At 34.6% G+C, this 18695-nt stretch overlaps 1 protein-coding gene across 1 annotated transcript in view; it reads right to left on the bottom strand.

Moving 5' to 3' along the window:
* The window catches only part of LOC150081467 (nucleolar pre-ribosomal-associated protein 1), a 190655-nt gene that overhangs the window by 55380 nt on the left and 116580 nt on the right, over positions 1-18695 (bottom strand). The window contains exons 15-18 of the mRNA XM_090380212.1: positions 18498-18652; positions 11743-11976; positions 4605-5346; positions 1223-1573 (exon numbers count right to left, since the gene is read on the bottom strand). Of these exons, the coding sequence (XP_090236338.1) occupies positions 1223-1573; positions 4605-5346; positions 11743-11976; positions 18498-18652 (1482 nt within the window). The remainder of the gene's footprint in view (positions 1-1222; positions 1574-4604; positions 5347-11742; positions 11977-18497; positions 18653-18695) is intronic.

Raw genomic sequence — 18695 nt, 5'->3', positions numbered from 1 at the left:
TTATAAAAGTTGGAGGAGGCAAGGAAAATTTAGAGTAGACTGTAAGTTTGAAGGAGATGAAGCATGACATTGTTGGCAGCACCAAATTTTGCAGTGCATATGATGCCTATTGGTAGTTAAGATAAGTTGTGAGTCCCTCATTTCTGCTGTAGTAGTTGCAAGTATATGCCTTTTGCTATACCTTGAACATGGAGAAAATCCATAAACCTTCACGACAACTGCTACTTTTGTATGGTGGATATATCAAAGTTTAAAAAGTCCACAGATTGAAAAGCTGTAGTGTATCCCAACAATGCACTCTCTTCTATTCCAGTATTACAAAGTGAAAACCTGTTAATTTCTGATCCACCTTCCAAAGAAGAGCTTCAGAATTTAATGATGAATCTGATGAATAGAACAATTGGGGTAACAACAGGGATCTGCTCAAGTAAAGTGCCACATTTTCCTAATCCTCGAGAATTGGATGGCTCAGGACTGACTTGGGTTAAACCAAATCCAATGCTGATTTCCTGACATCTCCCTTAAAAGAGTGGAATCTAATGGATCTCAGCTGCAAGACTTCCACATACAGAAAAAGATGTCAACTATACTATTGTTTTGATTTCATTAGTCTTTATAAAGAAACTGGTATCAGTTATAGTCCAGAAGAGAGTTGTGTCTTTGCATATACAATTCAAGTAAAAGTTCGAAAGAAGTATCGCTTTAATGGGAATATACACTCATCAATTCCTTTTAAGCACCCTGTTCATATTAAACAAGACTATGAAAATGATCTTCTCTAACACATGTGAAACATATGTTAGAGAATATCAAGTGTGGCCAGTATAAATGGCACATCGATAGAGACTCCAAGATAATGGATTCCATCTGGGTTTGCAAGTTGATTTCACAAAGTTACAGATCATTACTACAGGTAAAGAGAATGGAATGGTCTGCCAGAACTGAGCTGTAGCTAGGCATGTACAATGTAATAAATAATCCCTTGATTTCAAGAAACAGTCTTACTTCTACCATTCAAAGTGAAGCACTGGACAAATAAAATAAATTGTTAAAGCATTAGATCCTCAAGGTGATATCTTCAAGCACATAAAGTGTAAAAACCAGTTAGAAAATTATATTTTCTTTAACAGAAAAAATAACTATTCTGCTATAAACATGCATACCTTTTTTTTTATGAAAAAAAAAAAAATAAATAATAAATAATAACTAAAAGAATTCTTACTTATATAATTAGTTAGAACAGAAAACGAAGATTTTATTTCTACTTTGGCCTCCCATATTTCTTCTTCCTCTTCAGTTAAATTTTCTAAAATATTGCTTAATGCCTTCCAATAACGAGCTGCAACAATTTTCAGAGCCAATTTTTCATTACAAGAGGCAAATAGCTTTTTATATTTCAAACAATTATCAATGAACATTATCATATGGGATGGTTGCCAGTTTTTGAGATTACTAGTTTTATTACTGAGAAAGTGCAACACATTTAGGCTATGAGGTGGACAATTACTCATTACTGCTTCTGCTATGGCCAAGTGTTTCACAGATGAGGCACTTAAGAGTGAAATGAAAGTTTCTGAAAAATAAATAATAAATGTTTCTATTAGAACATTTTTTTAAACCAAATAAGTCATATTCAAAAATTCTTAAAAATTATATTCACATTAACTCTTTTCAAGGAAAGTTATTATGTACATAATTTAACTATCCGAGTCTACTGAATTTATTCAAATATCAACATGCAGAGCACTTTCTGAATATTTTACATAAAAATACCAACATGCATCCATCTTATTAGAGGATTTATATTTTGGAAAATAACAGCTGCATAAAAATCTGTTTAAAACAAACTGTGTTATAGCAGCAATGTGGAATGGACAGTATCTGGTAAACAAAAACTGATCTGTCAGTGGATACATAAGTTTCTGGACATAAATTTCCAGAAAGGTAATAATGATATTTCAATAGCACATTGTCAATCATTTACCAAGCATCACTTTCTCATTTCAATGATCTAGTAACAGAAAGTTTATAGCAAAAAAAAAAAAATTATTTCAGTTTTTTTTTTTTTATGTAAACCCCAAACACAAGAGGTATTAGAACCTATAGTACTTAGTACCATGCTTGGGTTGGAGGTTGAGAAGATGAAAGAAGATATTTGTTGACATTGGACTTGAACTTCTGTAGACTGTAATTTTCAGGAAATACGTATGAAGGAAGGTTGTTCCAGAAAATGGCAGTTGAATGGATAAACGAGGAAGATGATAAGTTGGTTCTGTGAGTTTGAAGTTGGACAGTAAATGGATGTTGGCTGGTGGCGGCACGTGTTCGGACTGTTTTGAAAGAGATTTTGTTATTTGGTTTTTTTTAGGAGCATTAGCAACTAAGGCCATATTGCTCCGGGATATACGGTGGTCATTCCCTGACCTTTCCACATCCTCCGCATTTGGTGGTGATGGGCTCGAACCCCGGTTTAATCAAGAAGCGTGTGCTACGCACTGCTGCTCCTTCCCACCTGGCTACGTTTTGAAAGAGAGAGAGAGAGAGAACGGGAATTATAGAAGCCAATTCAGAAGAACAGTGCCCATGGAAGTATCTGTAGAAGAGGCATGCAGCAGAAACAGTACGTCTATGAGACAGCGAGATGGCATAAAAGATAATCTCATTTGGAACAGCAATGCTGACATCAATTCAGACGAGAGAAAGAAGTGAAGAATAACTAAACACTTTTTTTTTCATTTTTAATACTATGACATAAATACTTTTTTTTTCATTTTTAATACTATGACATAAATACTTTTTTTATAAGATATAAACCCATATTGGAATTGAAGCTCTCAGGTGAGTTCTGAATGTATTCCCTAGAATGAGAAAGATAGGATGGTAATAATGCTGCTTCAATAGCACATTGTCAATAATTTACTGAACATTACTGTCCCATTTCAAATAATGAAGTAATTTAAATTCCATAACTTAAATAAAACATTGCAAAAAATGTTTTTATGAATGTTCATTGAAACTTTTCCATCTGGTATTGTGGTGTTTATATATATTTTTAATATAATCTAATGATATAAAATAATAAGAGTAAGCATTCAAGCAAAATTTAAATTGCACAACTTTTTAATTTTAAAAGATAAACACTGTCTACCAAAAGGTATACGAACACCACTGTTTTCATAATCCATTGACCTTTACAGATAAATAAGTGACTCAGGTCAGTCTGAGCCACTTGTATATCAGAGAAGGTCCAATACAAGATAGTCATATGAGCCATACAAGAATGTCACATTGCTGACTTTTTTGATTCATGTAATTTCTGACAGCCTACACTATCCAAAGTTGACCAACAGTAATGTCATCATGAAATGGAAGTGTGACTGTACCACCACTTTCCAGTAATGCAAAGGAAGACCACAGATGCCAATCCAACATCACCAGAGGTACTTGTAAGGATAGTATGGTAATCTTGCCAGACACCTCTCCAAAACGTCAACCAGGAGTTTAAGGTATCAAAAGGGTTTGAGGTCTGTAGGAACACCCTACATAGAGCTCCACAGCCTCCATTTCATGGGAGAGCAGAAGTGCATAATCCAAACTCTAGTATTGTTTGTCAAAGCAAAAGTTAAATTCAACTATAAACTGTAAAGTGCACTGCAAAAAAAATCTTCAGAAAAATTTAGAGCAATGGCTAAATAATCAAAACATGAAATAAGTTACCTATTTTGTATATCTAGGAAAGAAAAGCAAATTTTAGGCAAATTCTTTAGGAGAAAAAGAGAAATCAACCAAATGGCAAAATTAGCTGTTTGTGACACTGTTTTTAAGCTTATATTAAACTATGCAGCTAAGAGGTGGATAAAAAATAAAGGAACTGATCAAAAATTAGAATCTGCAGAAATAAGATCAAACAAGTAGGTGGAAGCAATGGAAAGACCAATCAGAAAATGCGAGAATAAGAAAAAATCTTGGAGTAAAAAAAATCCACTCAAAGGTAAGTGAAGCAAACTTAGCTAAACTAATATTTGAAGCAAAAATGAATGCTAATAGACTCAGACAGATTACAAGGAAGGTGGAATAGTGCCAAACAAGCCTTAGAAGAAAGAGGCTTACTGTAGCTAGGGCCAAAGATCTAACCAGAAACAGGATAGCATGAGGGAGAAATATTAAATGGAAGGCTGATAGTCCAAAAGGACTAATTGGTACTGTACTGGATATAACAAATTTGGATGATAATGAAAAAGTAGTTTTCTGAATTTGCTGAGTCAGTTAACTTTGGACAGTAGAAATAATGTTTTCTTGCCAGGAAACTCATCAATCTTATGCATTTTAAAAAAAATGTTACTTTACACAAACAAAGTGAACTATAGTGCAAAATGTAACCAACCAATGTTTAATACTGACAAATGATTTCATATTTAAATACAAACTAAATCAGTGTTCTCAGTGACCAAAACTTGTTCAAGCCAGTCTCATTAAATATATATATGTTTAGTTAAAGTTAAAGAAAATAGTTTAAAAATTATAAATGTCTTATATATATATATATATATATATATTTTTTTTTTTTTTTTCATAGATATGGTGACAACAGAAAACAATCTTACCATTATCTACTGCAAATGAATACAATGGACACTCCTGAATTAATGCCAGTATTACATCTTCTAAATCGCAATATGGTACTGTTCTTGCATTAATTAATACTTTATAAAATGCTTCTAAACATCCAGAAGTAAGGGAAAGTGATTGGCATTCTCTGAAATGGTCAATGTATATTTTCAATAGGCTAGTAAGAGAAAATAATGATGGATCAATAGAGAATAAATAGTCTGCATTAATAGATGCCAATGATTCCAAGATGAGAGTCACTTCACTGGCCTCTAGTATAGTGAAAAAAGGTGAAAGGATAGTGCACAGATCAAGATTTTTTCCCTCAACAAGTTTATCTACACAACATAAATAATTTACACAGTAGCTAATAGCCTTAATTTTGAATGGCTTAATATCCAATTTTAAAAGCTTCAGCAAATCTGGTGTTTCACAAACAGCATGTAACACTTTATACATAAATAATGTAACAGATAAAACACCTTCTTGAAGTTTTTCCTTCTGTAACTCTTCTTCTTCACCTAAACTACTAATTCTCAGGAACCACTTCAAGAGAAATGGCTGGGATACAATTTCTTTTAACATCATTTCTGAGATTTCACTGATGTATAATATCCCTTTATTGTTGTTAATTCCTACAATTGTGGAAATGCTTTCTGAATCATTGCTGGGAGAAAATATAACTGCCTCTAATAAATTCATATACAATTGAAATTCATTTCCCTGTGTCTTCTTTTCCTGAAAGAAAATATGAATATTAAGTAATATATAAAAAGTCAAATATGAATATAAAAATGAGAACTGAGAAGAGTAACATAGAAATACACTTTTCTCAGAAAGCTGGCCATACTTCTGTTGATGACATAATCCAATAATTGTTTATATCCTCAACAGAAGTATGGTAAACTTTTAGCCAAAAAAAAATCATATACACATATGATTTTTTTTAATGACTGCATGCTGTTGCCATACATAATCTTTGCATTAGCATGAAATTTTTATGTCATGCTGCCATACCATCAATGTATGATGCTCATTCCATGTGCAGTTTTTCACATAAAAAAATTACCATTTTTTTATATGAAAAACAGTGTTCCACTCATTTTCAGGTATACACAGGAAAGAAAACAATCTATACCACATCTGTTTTTCCTATTTCTTAAAATGAGATTCCATATTATTTCTTTAATTTATTATGAAATATTATTGAAGATACTCACCATTTGATTAATTTTTAGATTGCATTGCAGCAAAATATTAAATATCCATTTTTACAGCTCCTAAAATATTAACTGAACCTGAGTATGCAACATTGTTTTAAATTCTAATATAAATACACAACATATTCCAAATGCCTTGCTTATAGAAAATTTAAGTTCTAAGAAGGTGGTGTTATTATTTTTTGTAGGTAAATAATTTCTCCACAAATATAGGTGAGCTTACAAGTCAAAAGAAGGGGTAGAGTTGGTCCTTTACATAGTAAAAAAATTTGGATATCCAATGCTATGATATGATTTCCTGAGAGAGAGAGTGTTCTGTGTATATAAATATATTATTATTTTTGGCTATGCTTTATTTATTTCAGTGAATAATTTATGTAATCTTTCCTGTCAAGCAGTTTCTATGGTTAATCACTTCCATACATAGTAATAAATTTTCGGTGTGTTGTTCCTGGAAAAGTTTAAGCCAATTTCTGTTTTCAAAAAGCTTCCTCCAAAAATGCTCATATATAAATGAAAACATGTTCCAGCCATTGCTGGAGAAGGAGAAATCAGATGGCAACCAACTTTTCATCATATGTTTTGTTTGTAAATGGTGAGAATTCAAATTCTATTCAGAATTCACAGTTCTCAAGAAATCTATAAACTTTCATTTACATACATACATATAAATTAAAATTATGGCTTAAGTTGTGAAGAATAACAAAAGAAATAAAGCAAAATAAAATAAAGAAAGAAAGGTAAACATTAGTGACTGCATAGCATAACCAACATTTTGCCTGAACATAATGCAAATTGAGTTATATAAGTAAATTAAAATAGGTCAGCAGAATAGATAAGCTTTGTGAGAAGCAAATATAAAAAAACCAGTTAAATGTGGGAACAGTGAAGAGAAAAGGGGAGAGGGGGGGGGACTAAATTGCAAGGAAGAGGGTTGTGGAAGGAATATGTACTTAATTTTGAATACTTTAAATAGAAAGCCAATACAGCATAATTTATAAGCCAATTGTAAGCAAATTTAGACCTGCATCCCCTGAAAACACCAAAGCCAAATAATGTGAAATATCATGATTTTGATACTGTAAACCAACACCAGCAACATGACTAGTAAATGAAACATCTTAAAATTAAAAACTGTATGGCCATTGAGGAAGGCCACAAGACAACCAGTCAGGGAATAACTGCATTTTGAACATAACACAAATCAATGCATTGAATGGTAACCCACCAATACAATATATTTGCGCAATGGTGGCCCTTATGCAGTGAAAAATAAAACTAAGATAGCTTAAGCATCCTTACAATGCAAAGCCAAGCTGCTAACTGGATAACAAAGTATAAAAAAGAAGCTAGAATATAAAATCAACTAGTGAGCTTAGTTGTTGGCACTGCTCATACTGAAACCTATAGCTTGGTTGATTTTATATTGTAGTTCCTTATTTTTACTTCATTTTCCAGTTATCGGCTTGGCTTTGCATTATGAGGGTGCTTAAGCTTTCTTGGTTTAATTTTTCACTGCGTAAAGAGAATGTTGTATAAATCTATTGCTTCAGTGGTCTGATAGTGTATTGTCGCCTGCTGTTCAAAATGCAGCGATTCCACAACTGCCCTGTGGCCTTCGAACAAGGTGCAACTCAATGTCCATATTATTTTTAATTTTGTTTCATTTACTGGTCATGTTGCTGTGATTAGTTTACAATATTAAAATTGCAATATTTCACATTATTTGGCTTTGGTGTTTTCAGGGGATGTTGGTATAAATTTTCCTATAATTGGCTCATAAATTATGCTGCACTGGCTTTATATTTAAAGTATTCAAAATTTTTGGGTAGATACATATTCCCTTCCACAACACTCTTCTTTCAATTTAGTTCTCCTCCCCCTGTTCTCTTCACCGTTTCTATATTTAACTGGTTTTCATTATATTTGATTCTTGCAGAGCTTATCCATTCTGCTGACCTATTTTAATTTACATGCTGTTAATTAAGAAAAACATAAAATCAAAAGAAGTGCATCCAGTTGATATAGATAAACAGTGCACTGTTGAGTCGGTTTAGTGTGACATAAGCACTGCAAAAGCAAAAATAAGAGTAGGATTGTGTTATAGGCCTAATGACTTGAATGAGTACAATGAACAATTGTACAGAGAAATAGAGTGGGCTAGTAAATCGGAATGTCTTATAATGGGGGATTTTAACTTCCCAGATATTGACTGGAACTTGTGGGTTGGTCACTCACACACTAGTCAGACTTTTGTGGATTTATTGGATGATTGTTTTCTGCAGCAGCATGTTTGAGAGGCAACCAGAGAAAGTAATACTCTTGATCTGGTTATCAGCAGTGATCATTCGTGTGTTAAGAATTTGCAGATAAAGGAACCACTAGGTGGCAGTGATCACATGTACTGATGTGGGATTTACTTAAAGATTTAATTACCATCAGGGGTAAAGGAAAGGGTTTTTGCTTCCGTAAGGGTGAGTACAGTGGTCTCTGACAGTTTTTAAATTCTCTACAGTGGGATCAACTGACGATGTTACCAAGTAAATTGTAAGTGGGAAGCATTCAAGGAATTAATTGTGGAAGCTACTAAAAGTTTCATACCTATTAAGAAATATTGTTCAAGGTTTAGGCCAAAATGGTTATCTAATGAACTAGTGAGACTCGTAACAGAGAAGAAAAATGCAATGGGATGCATATAAATTATCAAGCGACTCAGAAGCCTATGGCAGATATAAGCTAGTCTGTAATCAGGTCACAAAAGAGGTTAGGCACGCGAAGGCAGATTACGAGAAATCCTTGGCAAAAGATGCTAAAAAAAAACAGCAAGGATTTCTTTACTTATATAAACTCTAAAAAGAAGGGGATGAATCTGATTGGTCCACTTGACATCGATGGTATGACTGTTGATGATCCTGCTCAGATAGCAAACAAACTGAATGAGTATTTTGCATCTACATTCACACATGAGGAATTATTAAGGTTTGAAAATGCTAGGTTATCAAATTGTAGCAGGATACTCAATGATTTTGTAATAACTGAGAGCAAAGTGGAGGAGAAATTGTTGAAGTTAAACATAAGAAAAGCACCTGGGGTGGATGGGATCTATCCAGTTATATTAAAGGAGACAGCAAAGCAACTAAGCAAACCCTTAGCCATAATTGAAAGCATCATTGGACTCAGGAGAGGTTCCCATGGAATGAAGATGTGCAAATGTATCCCCAATTCACAAAGGGGGATCGAAGGGTGACACGAGTAATTACAGACCAGTTAGTTTAACTTCTGTTCCGGGTAAAATAATGGAGTCACTGGTTAAAGATGCATTGCAGGATCATCTAGACAAGAGTGCAGCAATAATTCAGACACAGCATGGGTTTGTTAAGGGAAAGTCTTGTCTGACAAATTTGATAGGATATTATGATGTGGTTACAAAGGAACTGGATGCAAAAAATAATTTTGATATCATATATTTGGATTTCAGGAAAGCTTTTGACACTGTTGCACATGGAAGACTATTGTACAAATTGGAGCAGAATGGTATTAAGGGTAAGTTGCTACAATGGATAAAAGGATGGTTAATTGGGAGAAGACAGAGGGTGGTAATCAATGGGTGCTACTCTTCGTGGACTAATGTTATTAGTGGAGTCCCACAGGGTTCAGTGTTGGGTCCATTATTGTTTTGTATATTTATCAATGATATTGATGAAGGTATATCAGGCTTAATGTCGAAGTTTGCAGATGATACAAAGGTTGGCAGGGTTGTTAATGACAGTAATGGCAGTGTGCTACTGCAACAGGATCTAGATAATTTGGGCAGATGGGCTAAGAAGTGGCAACTGAAGTTTAACCTTGACAAATGCAAAGTACTGCATATGGGTAGAAGTAACCCCAGAGAAACGTACCAACTGTGTGGTACTACACTCAGGTGGTAGAAAATGAAAAAGATCTGGGAGTAATTGTGCAGTCAGATATGAAGTTTTCTGAGCAATGCAGACAGGCTGTCAGGGAAGGTCATGGGGTTTTGTCAATGATATATAGGAATTTTGCTAGCAGGGAAAAGGAGGTGATTGTCCCTCTGTATAAGGAAATGGCCAGGCCATGCCTTGAGTACTGTGTACAGGTCTAGAGGCCTCATTTTAGGAAGGATGTAGATTTATTTGAGCATGTACAGAGAAGGGCAACAAGATTGGTGAGGGGAATGAAGGGATCCTCTTACCAAGAGAGGCTTAAGTTCTGCAAATTGCAGTGGCTGGAGACTAGGCACCTGCGCAGTGATCTATTGTTATTGTTATTTTGGTTTTTTAGGAGCATTAGCAACTAAGGCCATATTGCTCCGGGATATGCGGTGGTCATTCCCTGACCTTCCCGCATCCTCCGTATTTGGTGGTGACGGGCTTGAACCCCAGTCTAATCAAGAAGCGTGTGCTACGCACTGCTGCTCCTTCCCACCTGGCTACGGAGGTGCCGCGCGGTGATCTGATTGAGGTATATAAGGCCTTGAATGGGTTGAGCACGCTGAATTCTGATGGGATCCTTCCACTTGTTCAGATTACGAACCTAAGGGGGCATAAATTCAAATTAAGAAAGGACAGATGTAGAATAGATGTGTGGAAATTTGCCTTTAGCCAGCGGGTGGTTAATTGCTGGAACAAACTTCCATCTGTCGTTGTGGAAGTTGATAGGTTGAATAAATTTAAGGAGGAACTGGACAGGCATTTGGAGGGAATGGTGCGATTTTTTTTTTTTTTTTTTTTGGCTGATGCTGCATAAGCTCATACACTTGCTTTCTTGCATCACATGCCACTACCACCACTACTACATATGCATCAATTTGCATTATATACATACACACATATAGGTAGGTGTGTGTGTGTGTGTGTGTGTGTGTGTGTGTGTGTGTGTGTGTGTGTGTGTGTGTGTGTGTGTGTGTGTGTGTGTAAATGATTTTTTTTTTTTTTAATGTTCAGTCATTACTGCACAGAAAAGTCAGACTAACACCAAATTTTAAGTACATATTTTGTTGGTATCTGTAGGTGTTTTAGGTCTAATTCTGGTTTCTCAGCCCTGTGTGCCCAGTGCAGCATTGATAAGTTAACCCACTTCTCCCATGCCCCCCCCCCCCCAAGAAAGAAAGACCAGTTATCTGTTCTTTCTTTCTTTCTTAATATGAATATCACTGAGGCAAGTTTTGGTGAACACTTCCCAAACACAGTATAGAAGTTTTATAACCTGTAACCAATAACCAATTATCTGTAATTACATGCACCTGAAATTTAACACAATGCAAACATCATCTAAATTGTTTTAAATCTTTCCCGAATTCTTTATTGACAGCAGTCATATAAATGTAATGCAAAAAATTAACAAATAAATAAAAGAATTTTCTTAATTACATTTTACTCTCAAAAGTCAGTAATAAACTGAGTTTGTGCAGTTTTTGTAATATACAACCAAAAACTGCTGTCTGCATATTCTATACCCTAAGACAGTGGCTCCCAAAGTGTGTGGGGAATGGGGATCACTTGTTATTTTCATTACACACTTTTTTTTAATGAAATATGGACAAACTATCCCACTAATCCAGGTATGAAGCAGTTTTTATTTCTTTGAGATTAAACATAATGGAATATACATTTATTTATAAAAGTATGTGTATTCATAACTAAATTTTAGGTAACATTTGTTTATTTGCACTTGTTCTGGAATTTGGGGGAAACATGAAATTTATGAAAAATTTTAAGGGGGCTCAAGATATAAAAGTTTGGGAACCTATGCCCTAAGAAGTTAAAATGAATAAAGAAAACTATTAAGAAATCCTCTAAATTCATTCAACTTTCACAATCCCACCAATAAGATATAAAAGAATTATGAAAGTGAAGGCAGGGACTGCCATAACTTTTTAAAGCTCATAATTTACCATTATTTCTTGTCCTTCTGTTCTTATGTAGAAGAGTATTTGTCTCACAAGTGGTATTACATCCTCATCTATTATTTTATATGTGATTTTGGTAATATCACTAAACCTTTTCATGGTCACTTCTTCATGATCTATATTGTTATTCATGTGAATGCTGGTGAATGCTTTCTCAAGAATTTCACTAAAATTATTCAATTCATCTTTTGGTAGTGATTTCATTTTACCAGGGGAAGCCTGAAAAAATAATAAAAGATAAAATTTAAACATTATAGCAAAATTATTAATTTAAGATATTTTGATAAATAAAATCATTTAAAAGAAATAATACATACATTTATAATAGTTGTGAATGAATTTCACAATGATCTAAGATTTCTCTACTTAGTTAATTTACTTGAGAGAAACACTTAACTAGAAATATGAAAATACAATTTTTTTTAGTGATGGCTTATATCTTGTTCATTATTTTGAAAAATAATTTTTATATAAACCTACAGGTGTGGGGAGGATTGATTGCAGCTTTTCTGGTGGACTGCAGGATGATTTGAGTGAAACTGCCAAGGTATTGCTATGAGCACAGAAATGGATAAACATTAAGGGCGAAGGTAAAGAAAGCCTGCACGAGAACGACGAGAAATGTCGGATAACTTACGCAGAAAATTAGTTTTCCAATATGGCACTCTAGCGCTGCTCACTTGGTAAACAGACGGTAGGTGTTATCGGTCTGCAGCAAAGTCGAGAACGATATATTGATTGACAGGTAGGCGTGGCAAACAATGTGCTGATTGGTGCGCGAACACAACACACGATAACTTCGGTTTAGTATCACTTTAGCAGCACTAATGATAACTTGTCCTAATTGTACATGCCCTAACCTTTTTTTCACCATTAAAGCATTTCATAATGGTGAAAAAGGGTCAGGTTACCTCGACTTGAATCCCATGGAAGCTTGAACCCCTCCCGAAGTGGAGGGGGTAACCTTTTTTCTTTAGAATCAGTCATATTTAGAAATACTGTATTTTTATTTTCTTGTTCAATAATAATGGTGAAAAAAGGTCAGGTTACCTTCACTTGAATCCCATGGGGGCTTGAACCCCCCCGAAATGGAGGGGGTAACCTAACCTTTTTTCTTTAGAATCATGGGTGGACTAGCACATAAATTGTTTATTAACAAAATATTAATTTTTTATTACTATACTTTTATTTTTAAAGACACTCGTGCAGATACACACACATCATAACGTCAATCAGCACCTTAAAAGATTCATCGCTACTATTACCAGTTCACCGTTCATTACAAAACTATTATGCACCGTTCTTTACTGGTAAACACACATCGTAATGCCAACCAATAACTACACAGTAGCTTGTCATCTGTCGCGCCCACCACCAATCATTTCATCATTTGCCATGCCTACCTGTCAATCAATATACCCTTCTCGATTTCTGCTCCAGACAAATAACACCTACTGCCTGTTTACTGAGCGAGCAGCGTTAGAGTCTGGTGTCGGGAAACTAATTTTCCACGTAAGTTATCCGACGTTTCTCGTCATTCTCGTGCAGGCTTTCTTTGTCTTAGCCACATTAAGTATATATTAGCTATGCACCTAAACAAGACAGTAGATGTCAGACAAAAAAAAAAAAAGCATATCGTACTACAGAAAAAATCTTTTCAGTCTTGCTCTAGATGGACCAACTAGCCTCACTCTCCATATGCATGCTGGAATAGACACCCAGAAGTGTCATACATTTATAATATCATTATTGGTTAAGCATAGGAGTAATGGCTGTTACTAATGTTGCTGGCACAGCTCACCTCATTCAGCATCAGCCCTAAAAAAAGAAGGTACCTTGACTCAATCCATGTATCTGTCCAAAAGTTCCTTAAATTCACATAAGACCTGAAGTATCTTATGATAATTTCTTTAAATAGCTAATAATCCTTTGTGGCTAAAAGGAGAATTTTTTTATATTCAGTGAATTCACTTAGTTTGTACACTCAAACTCTAAAAAATATATCTCCATAATTTAATTTACTCAAGCCTTTCAAGGCTTTAAAATACCTTGAACAAGTACCATGCAGGTGTTTGGTGTTGAGAATTATCAACCCACAAAAAATGCAATCCCTCTTCTCTCTCCACTTTTTCCCCCTGTGTGTGTTCGTGCAAAGAGCAACACTGTTGCTCTTTGCCACCCTTTTCAATAAATCCATATTCTTCCTGAAGGGAGAGTTCCAAACTTGCAGAAATATTCAAGATATGGTATAACTAAGGCTTTATGCAATGGAATAATTTTTTTTTTTTTTTTTTTGTTAGTTGTTGGCACATTGGCTTCTGTGGCCATAATACGCCTCCCAAAGTTTTTGCATTTTACTGTGATCCAAGCCCGAGGCAGGATTTGAACCCGCGACCTTTGGGTTGCCAGGCAGGCACTTTACCCACCTGGCCAGCCCAGTCAGCATGGAATAATTAATTCTTTATCCCTACTAAGTGTGGGATAATTAATATTAAAAAAAAAAAATCCCCCCCCTCTTTCTTTCTTTCCTTTTTCTTTTTTTTTCCCAACATTCTGCTTGCTGACATCCTGGCCGACTCTATTCCTTTCCTTGACCAGGTTGTAGGATTTAAACTTTTTTTTTTTTTTTTATTCTCGTGTTCTGACCTAGGCTGGGGCTCCCCAGACCAGGAAAGTTCCTCTCTCACACTATACGTTTATTTTATTTTATTTAATTTATTTATTTATTTTTATATTTTTTTTACTGTTTATTTATTTATTATTATTATTATTTATTTATTTATTTTTTGTTGCATTGTTGTTCTAGCAATCCATCCTGGATTGGGACTTCCCTGGGCCGGGATAGTATTTCTCCTCTTTACTCCTTCCTTCTCTTCATCTTATACAAGTTTTTCTTTCCTCCCAGGGAACTTTTTCCCCAGGGAGGAAGGTGTGCAGATAGTAGGGGAGGCCCTGCCCTCCTTCTGCTGGGGACGAGTACCTGGAGGAAGTCGTCCAGGTGATCACTGCTTCCAGGTAGCCAAAAGGCCAAAACACAACATCACGCTACAGAACACACACATAAGCTCACAAACACAGTTTTTCTTTCCTATCACTTTCTCCCGTGTGGGATGGAAATCTTTTTTTTTTTTTTTCTCTCTCTCTCTCTCTCTTTCTCGCCTTCCTTTTCTATCTTCATCCAACCTGGGATATTTCTGTGTGGATTTGGTTTGGAAAAGAAAAAAATATATATTTATTTTTATTTTTTATTTATCTATTTATTTATTTATTATTATTATTATTTTTATTTTTTTTTTTTTTTTTTACACGACACACACTGGCCTTACCTTGACAGAGTCTGTAAAAACTGAACAGAGCAACGAGGCGGAGATGAACTTCTGTTCTAGGAGCCGCCCATACAAAAACACAAAAAAAAAAAAAAAAATATCCCTACTATCAAAATTCCTCTACATCATAGATAAAACACCATATGCTACTCTAGCAGCTTGTCTACACTGTTGACAGAATTTCATATCAGTACAATAACCCCCATGTATTTTTCATTGTCGACTACCTTAAGTTTGTTGCTGTAGGAGCTTACATATCCTAATATGCACTTTAATTACCAATTTTCAGCAAATGAATAATTATTAATTTGTCTGGTTACTATCATTTACAGCATTTGCAACTTTTGTATCAGTTTGGCTTTGCACCTGTTTCCCCCTTCATAAATGTCAGTTTGAGTTCTTATTTTAAACATTTACATGCTATATCTAGCAGTTAGGTTACCATTGAGTAATCAACTTGTATAGTTATGAGCTGTATAATTATAATTAAATGAAACACATATGCAAAGGGTAAAAATTAAAGTAATAATATATAACTATATATTACATTGCCCTAATGGTAAAGTTACATAACTGCCGACTGTAATAAATCAGAATTCAAAAACTTTTTTTACATATAAGTCAATCAGTTGAAATGTGGCAGAACAACATTCAGGAATACTTTTTCAAAATTAAAAATAATAATATCATATAACACAATTGGAAAATTACTTACGTCATTATTAAATGTAATAAATCTTATTTCAATGTTATTTGCTTGGTTTATATGTTCTAAGAGCACTTTGACCCCCCCACTTTGAAAATTATTGTATCGAGTTTCTCATTGGGGGGGGGGGGAAGAGAAGGATAAACATAGCTGGTAAATATACCAAATTGAATAATTAATGCTACTCACAAATATATTTGGCATTACTGCAAGGAACAAAGAGGATGAGAAAAACAATAGCCTATGATATTTTAAAATTCCATCTATTCCACATAGAAAATAGATATTTTTTTTTATTCCAGAGTGAGTGGCTCACATCCAGTATATAAGGAAAAAGCAAATACAAAATTAACCTAAAGCAGTTTATAAAAACTAGACATGTATACAAGGGCACAAACCAGAAAACATTGAAATTCTAATATACTAAAACAAAACTGCAGTGCTTGGCATATGTTGAACTTTGCACTAAAAGGTGAAAATGAACGTAGTCACCTACTGAAATTAGGTCAACAGGCCCTATTCACTCACATAAAGGAACAGAGAATTTAGATGATATTTCTTTTTTCTTGCCTTATCTGTATCCTGTCTTTTTGTGCATTCAGTTCACCAAAAGCTCAAAAGTTTATCCTCAAAAGTTAAAAAATATCATGGATAATTTCTTTAGTGAATGACCCCTTTAAAATCCAGTGTCATTTCCTTTAATAATCTAAAATGGGGCAAGTGAGGATATTTGAACAATATATTCTCCCTTTTTTTTAAGTAACTAGGTACAATAGCATATGATCCATTTCAGAGGGGAGTTTAAGACTTGCATAGCAAAGACTAAGGGCTCTACGTCCTTAAAAGTCGGCAGCTCCAAACTGTGAGTATATCGTGTCTGGCCATCACAAGACACATTGAAAATTGGTTGTGTTCACCTTCACGATGAATTGCATTTAAAAGTCCCAAACTTTATATTCTCTCTTTTGATGAAAAGGAAGGCATCACAAATACAGCATTGCTGTTGATTTTTATTTGAAGCACGGATAAAAACCTGTATTGAGAGGAACTTGCACAATACAATGTTGGAGAAATGCTTGGAAGTTTGTCAAAATTTCCTAGGAGAAAAACTAATGGATAGTGCTTCACTTCAGCAATCATGTACTAACTGTGGCCACTCACTGCTGTAGTGCCATATTTAGTGAGAGGCTGACTAGAACACATGTACAAGATAGCAAGTCCAGTGTGACAGCAAGGTTGTCATACTGGAATGCATGTGCTATCTTGCACATTCATTCTAGTCCATTGTGATGGCAAGGCTGTCTCATGGCCAGAAAAATGGACAGAACTGCAACTCGCTTATTACTATGCATTCATCAAGAGGTTCTTGCTTGCAAAAAGTTGAAACTAGGTAAAGTTGTGAATACCATAATTCACACTGTGAACTACCTTTATTCATCCGTGGGGATAAAGTACTGTCAGTTCAGACAATTCCTAGCTGACATTGAAGCTGAGTTCCTTAACATGCCATATCATGCAGGTATTCATTGGAATTGTAATACACCATTGTTTTTTTAACTCCATAATAAAATTAAAATGTTTTTGGAGGAAAGTGGGAAACTTCACTGATTTGTCAGATCTAGGGTAATGGTCAATTTTGTATTTTTAGTGACATGACAAGTCATCTAAAGGACTAAAACAAACTTCATGTTTTGAAAAATGTGTAGAGAAAAAAAACTTGGATGTAGAGAAATTCTTTGGAATTAGCTTGATCTTCATGCTGAATTAAGGCGCCTCCGTAGCCAGGTGGGAAGGAGCAGCAGTGCATAGCACACGCTTCTTGATTAAACCGGGGTTCGAGCCCGTCACCACCAAATACGGAGGATGCGGAAGGGTCAGGGAATGACCACCGCATATCCCCGGAGCAATATGGCCTTAGTTGCTGATGCTCCTAAAAACCAAATAACAAAACAACATCATGCTGACTTCCAGGAACAATTTTGGGATGTTTTCAAACTTGAAGAATAAACTAAGCCATTCAGCTCTCTACTGAATGTGGATTCAAGCAACCCACTCATAAAAATACAAATGTAATTTCTCAAGCTGCAATGTGATCATCTACTGAAAACAAATTCAGACTTGCTTCTGACCAAGTTCTATAAACACTTCATAAGTGTTATTTTAAGCACCTTCTTTGCCATGTACAAAAGATGGCTAGTTTGTTTGTTTGCATCAATGCAGATTTGTGTATGGACCATCTCCATAATGAAACTGAAGAAAGATCAGCTGAGCAGCACAATGACTGATATTCATCTGTGAAATGTGATAAGAGTGACATTATCAAGGCTGATCAAAGCACCTACTCACTGTTTCTCATTAATATTGCCTCCAATAAATCAGGCCTCTTGAGACAACTTTGTGATATCTCTCTCTTTTTCCATTAATTAATAATCCCAAATGAAGGTGGACCCACAAAGAATGTTCCTGTTTGTGCAACCAATAAACACAAAAAGATTGAGCACCCTGCTGTACATCAATTCATGCCATAAAACAGAAATAATTCAATAATCACTGTGAACAGTAAGTATACAATATTAAAGGAAAAACAATTACAAGACTATAATAAAGAATTCTAGTAGAGGATTTATTTATTTAAACAATGTACGCTATGACAGCATTCTGTTCAGAAAGTATGCTTTCAAATGGAATGAATGGATATGCAAACTTACTTGTTTTAAATGACTTGGCAACCATAAGTCTGAATATATTATAAGTTCTTTGGGCAAGCATGACTTCCATTTTCTTAGCATAGAACATAATACTTGAGGAGAATGTTGGCAATGAAGAATTTCTTTAATCACCCCTCCAATATAATTGACGTTTGCTAATAAAAAAAAATAAAATTTATATAAATCTTTTTTGAAATG

Source organism: Mastigoproctus giganteus, chromosome 8 (genome assembly GCF_048544385.1).
Source record: "Mastigoproctus giganteus isolate SK-2022 chromosome 8, ASM4854438v1, whole genome shotgun sequence".
In the NCBI taxonomy this organism is placed as follows: Eukaryota; Metazoa; Arthropoda; class Arachnida; order Uropygi; family Thelyphonidae; genus Mastigoproctus; species Mastigoproctus giganteus.
This window is presented reverse-complemented; position numbering and strand designations above follow the sequence as displayed.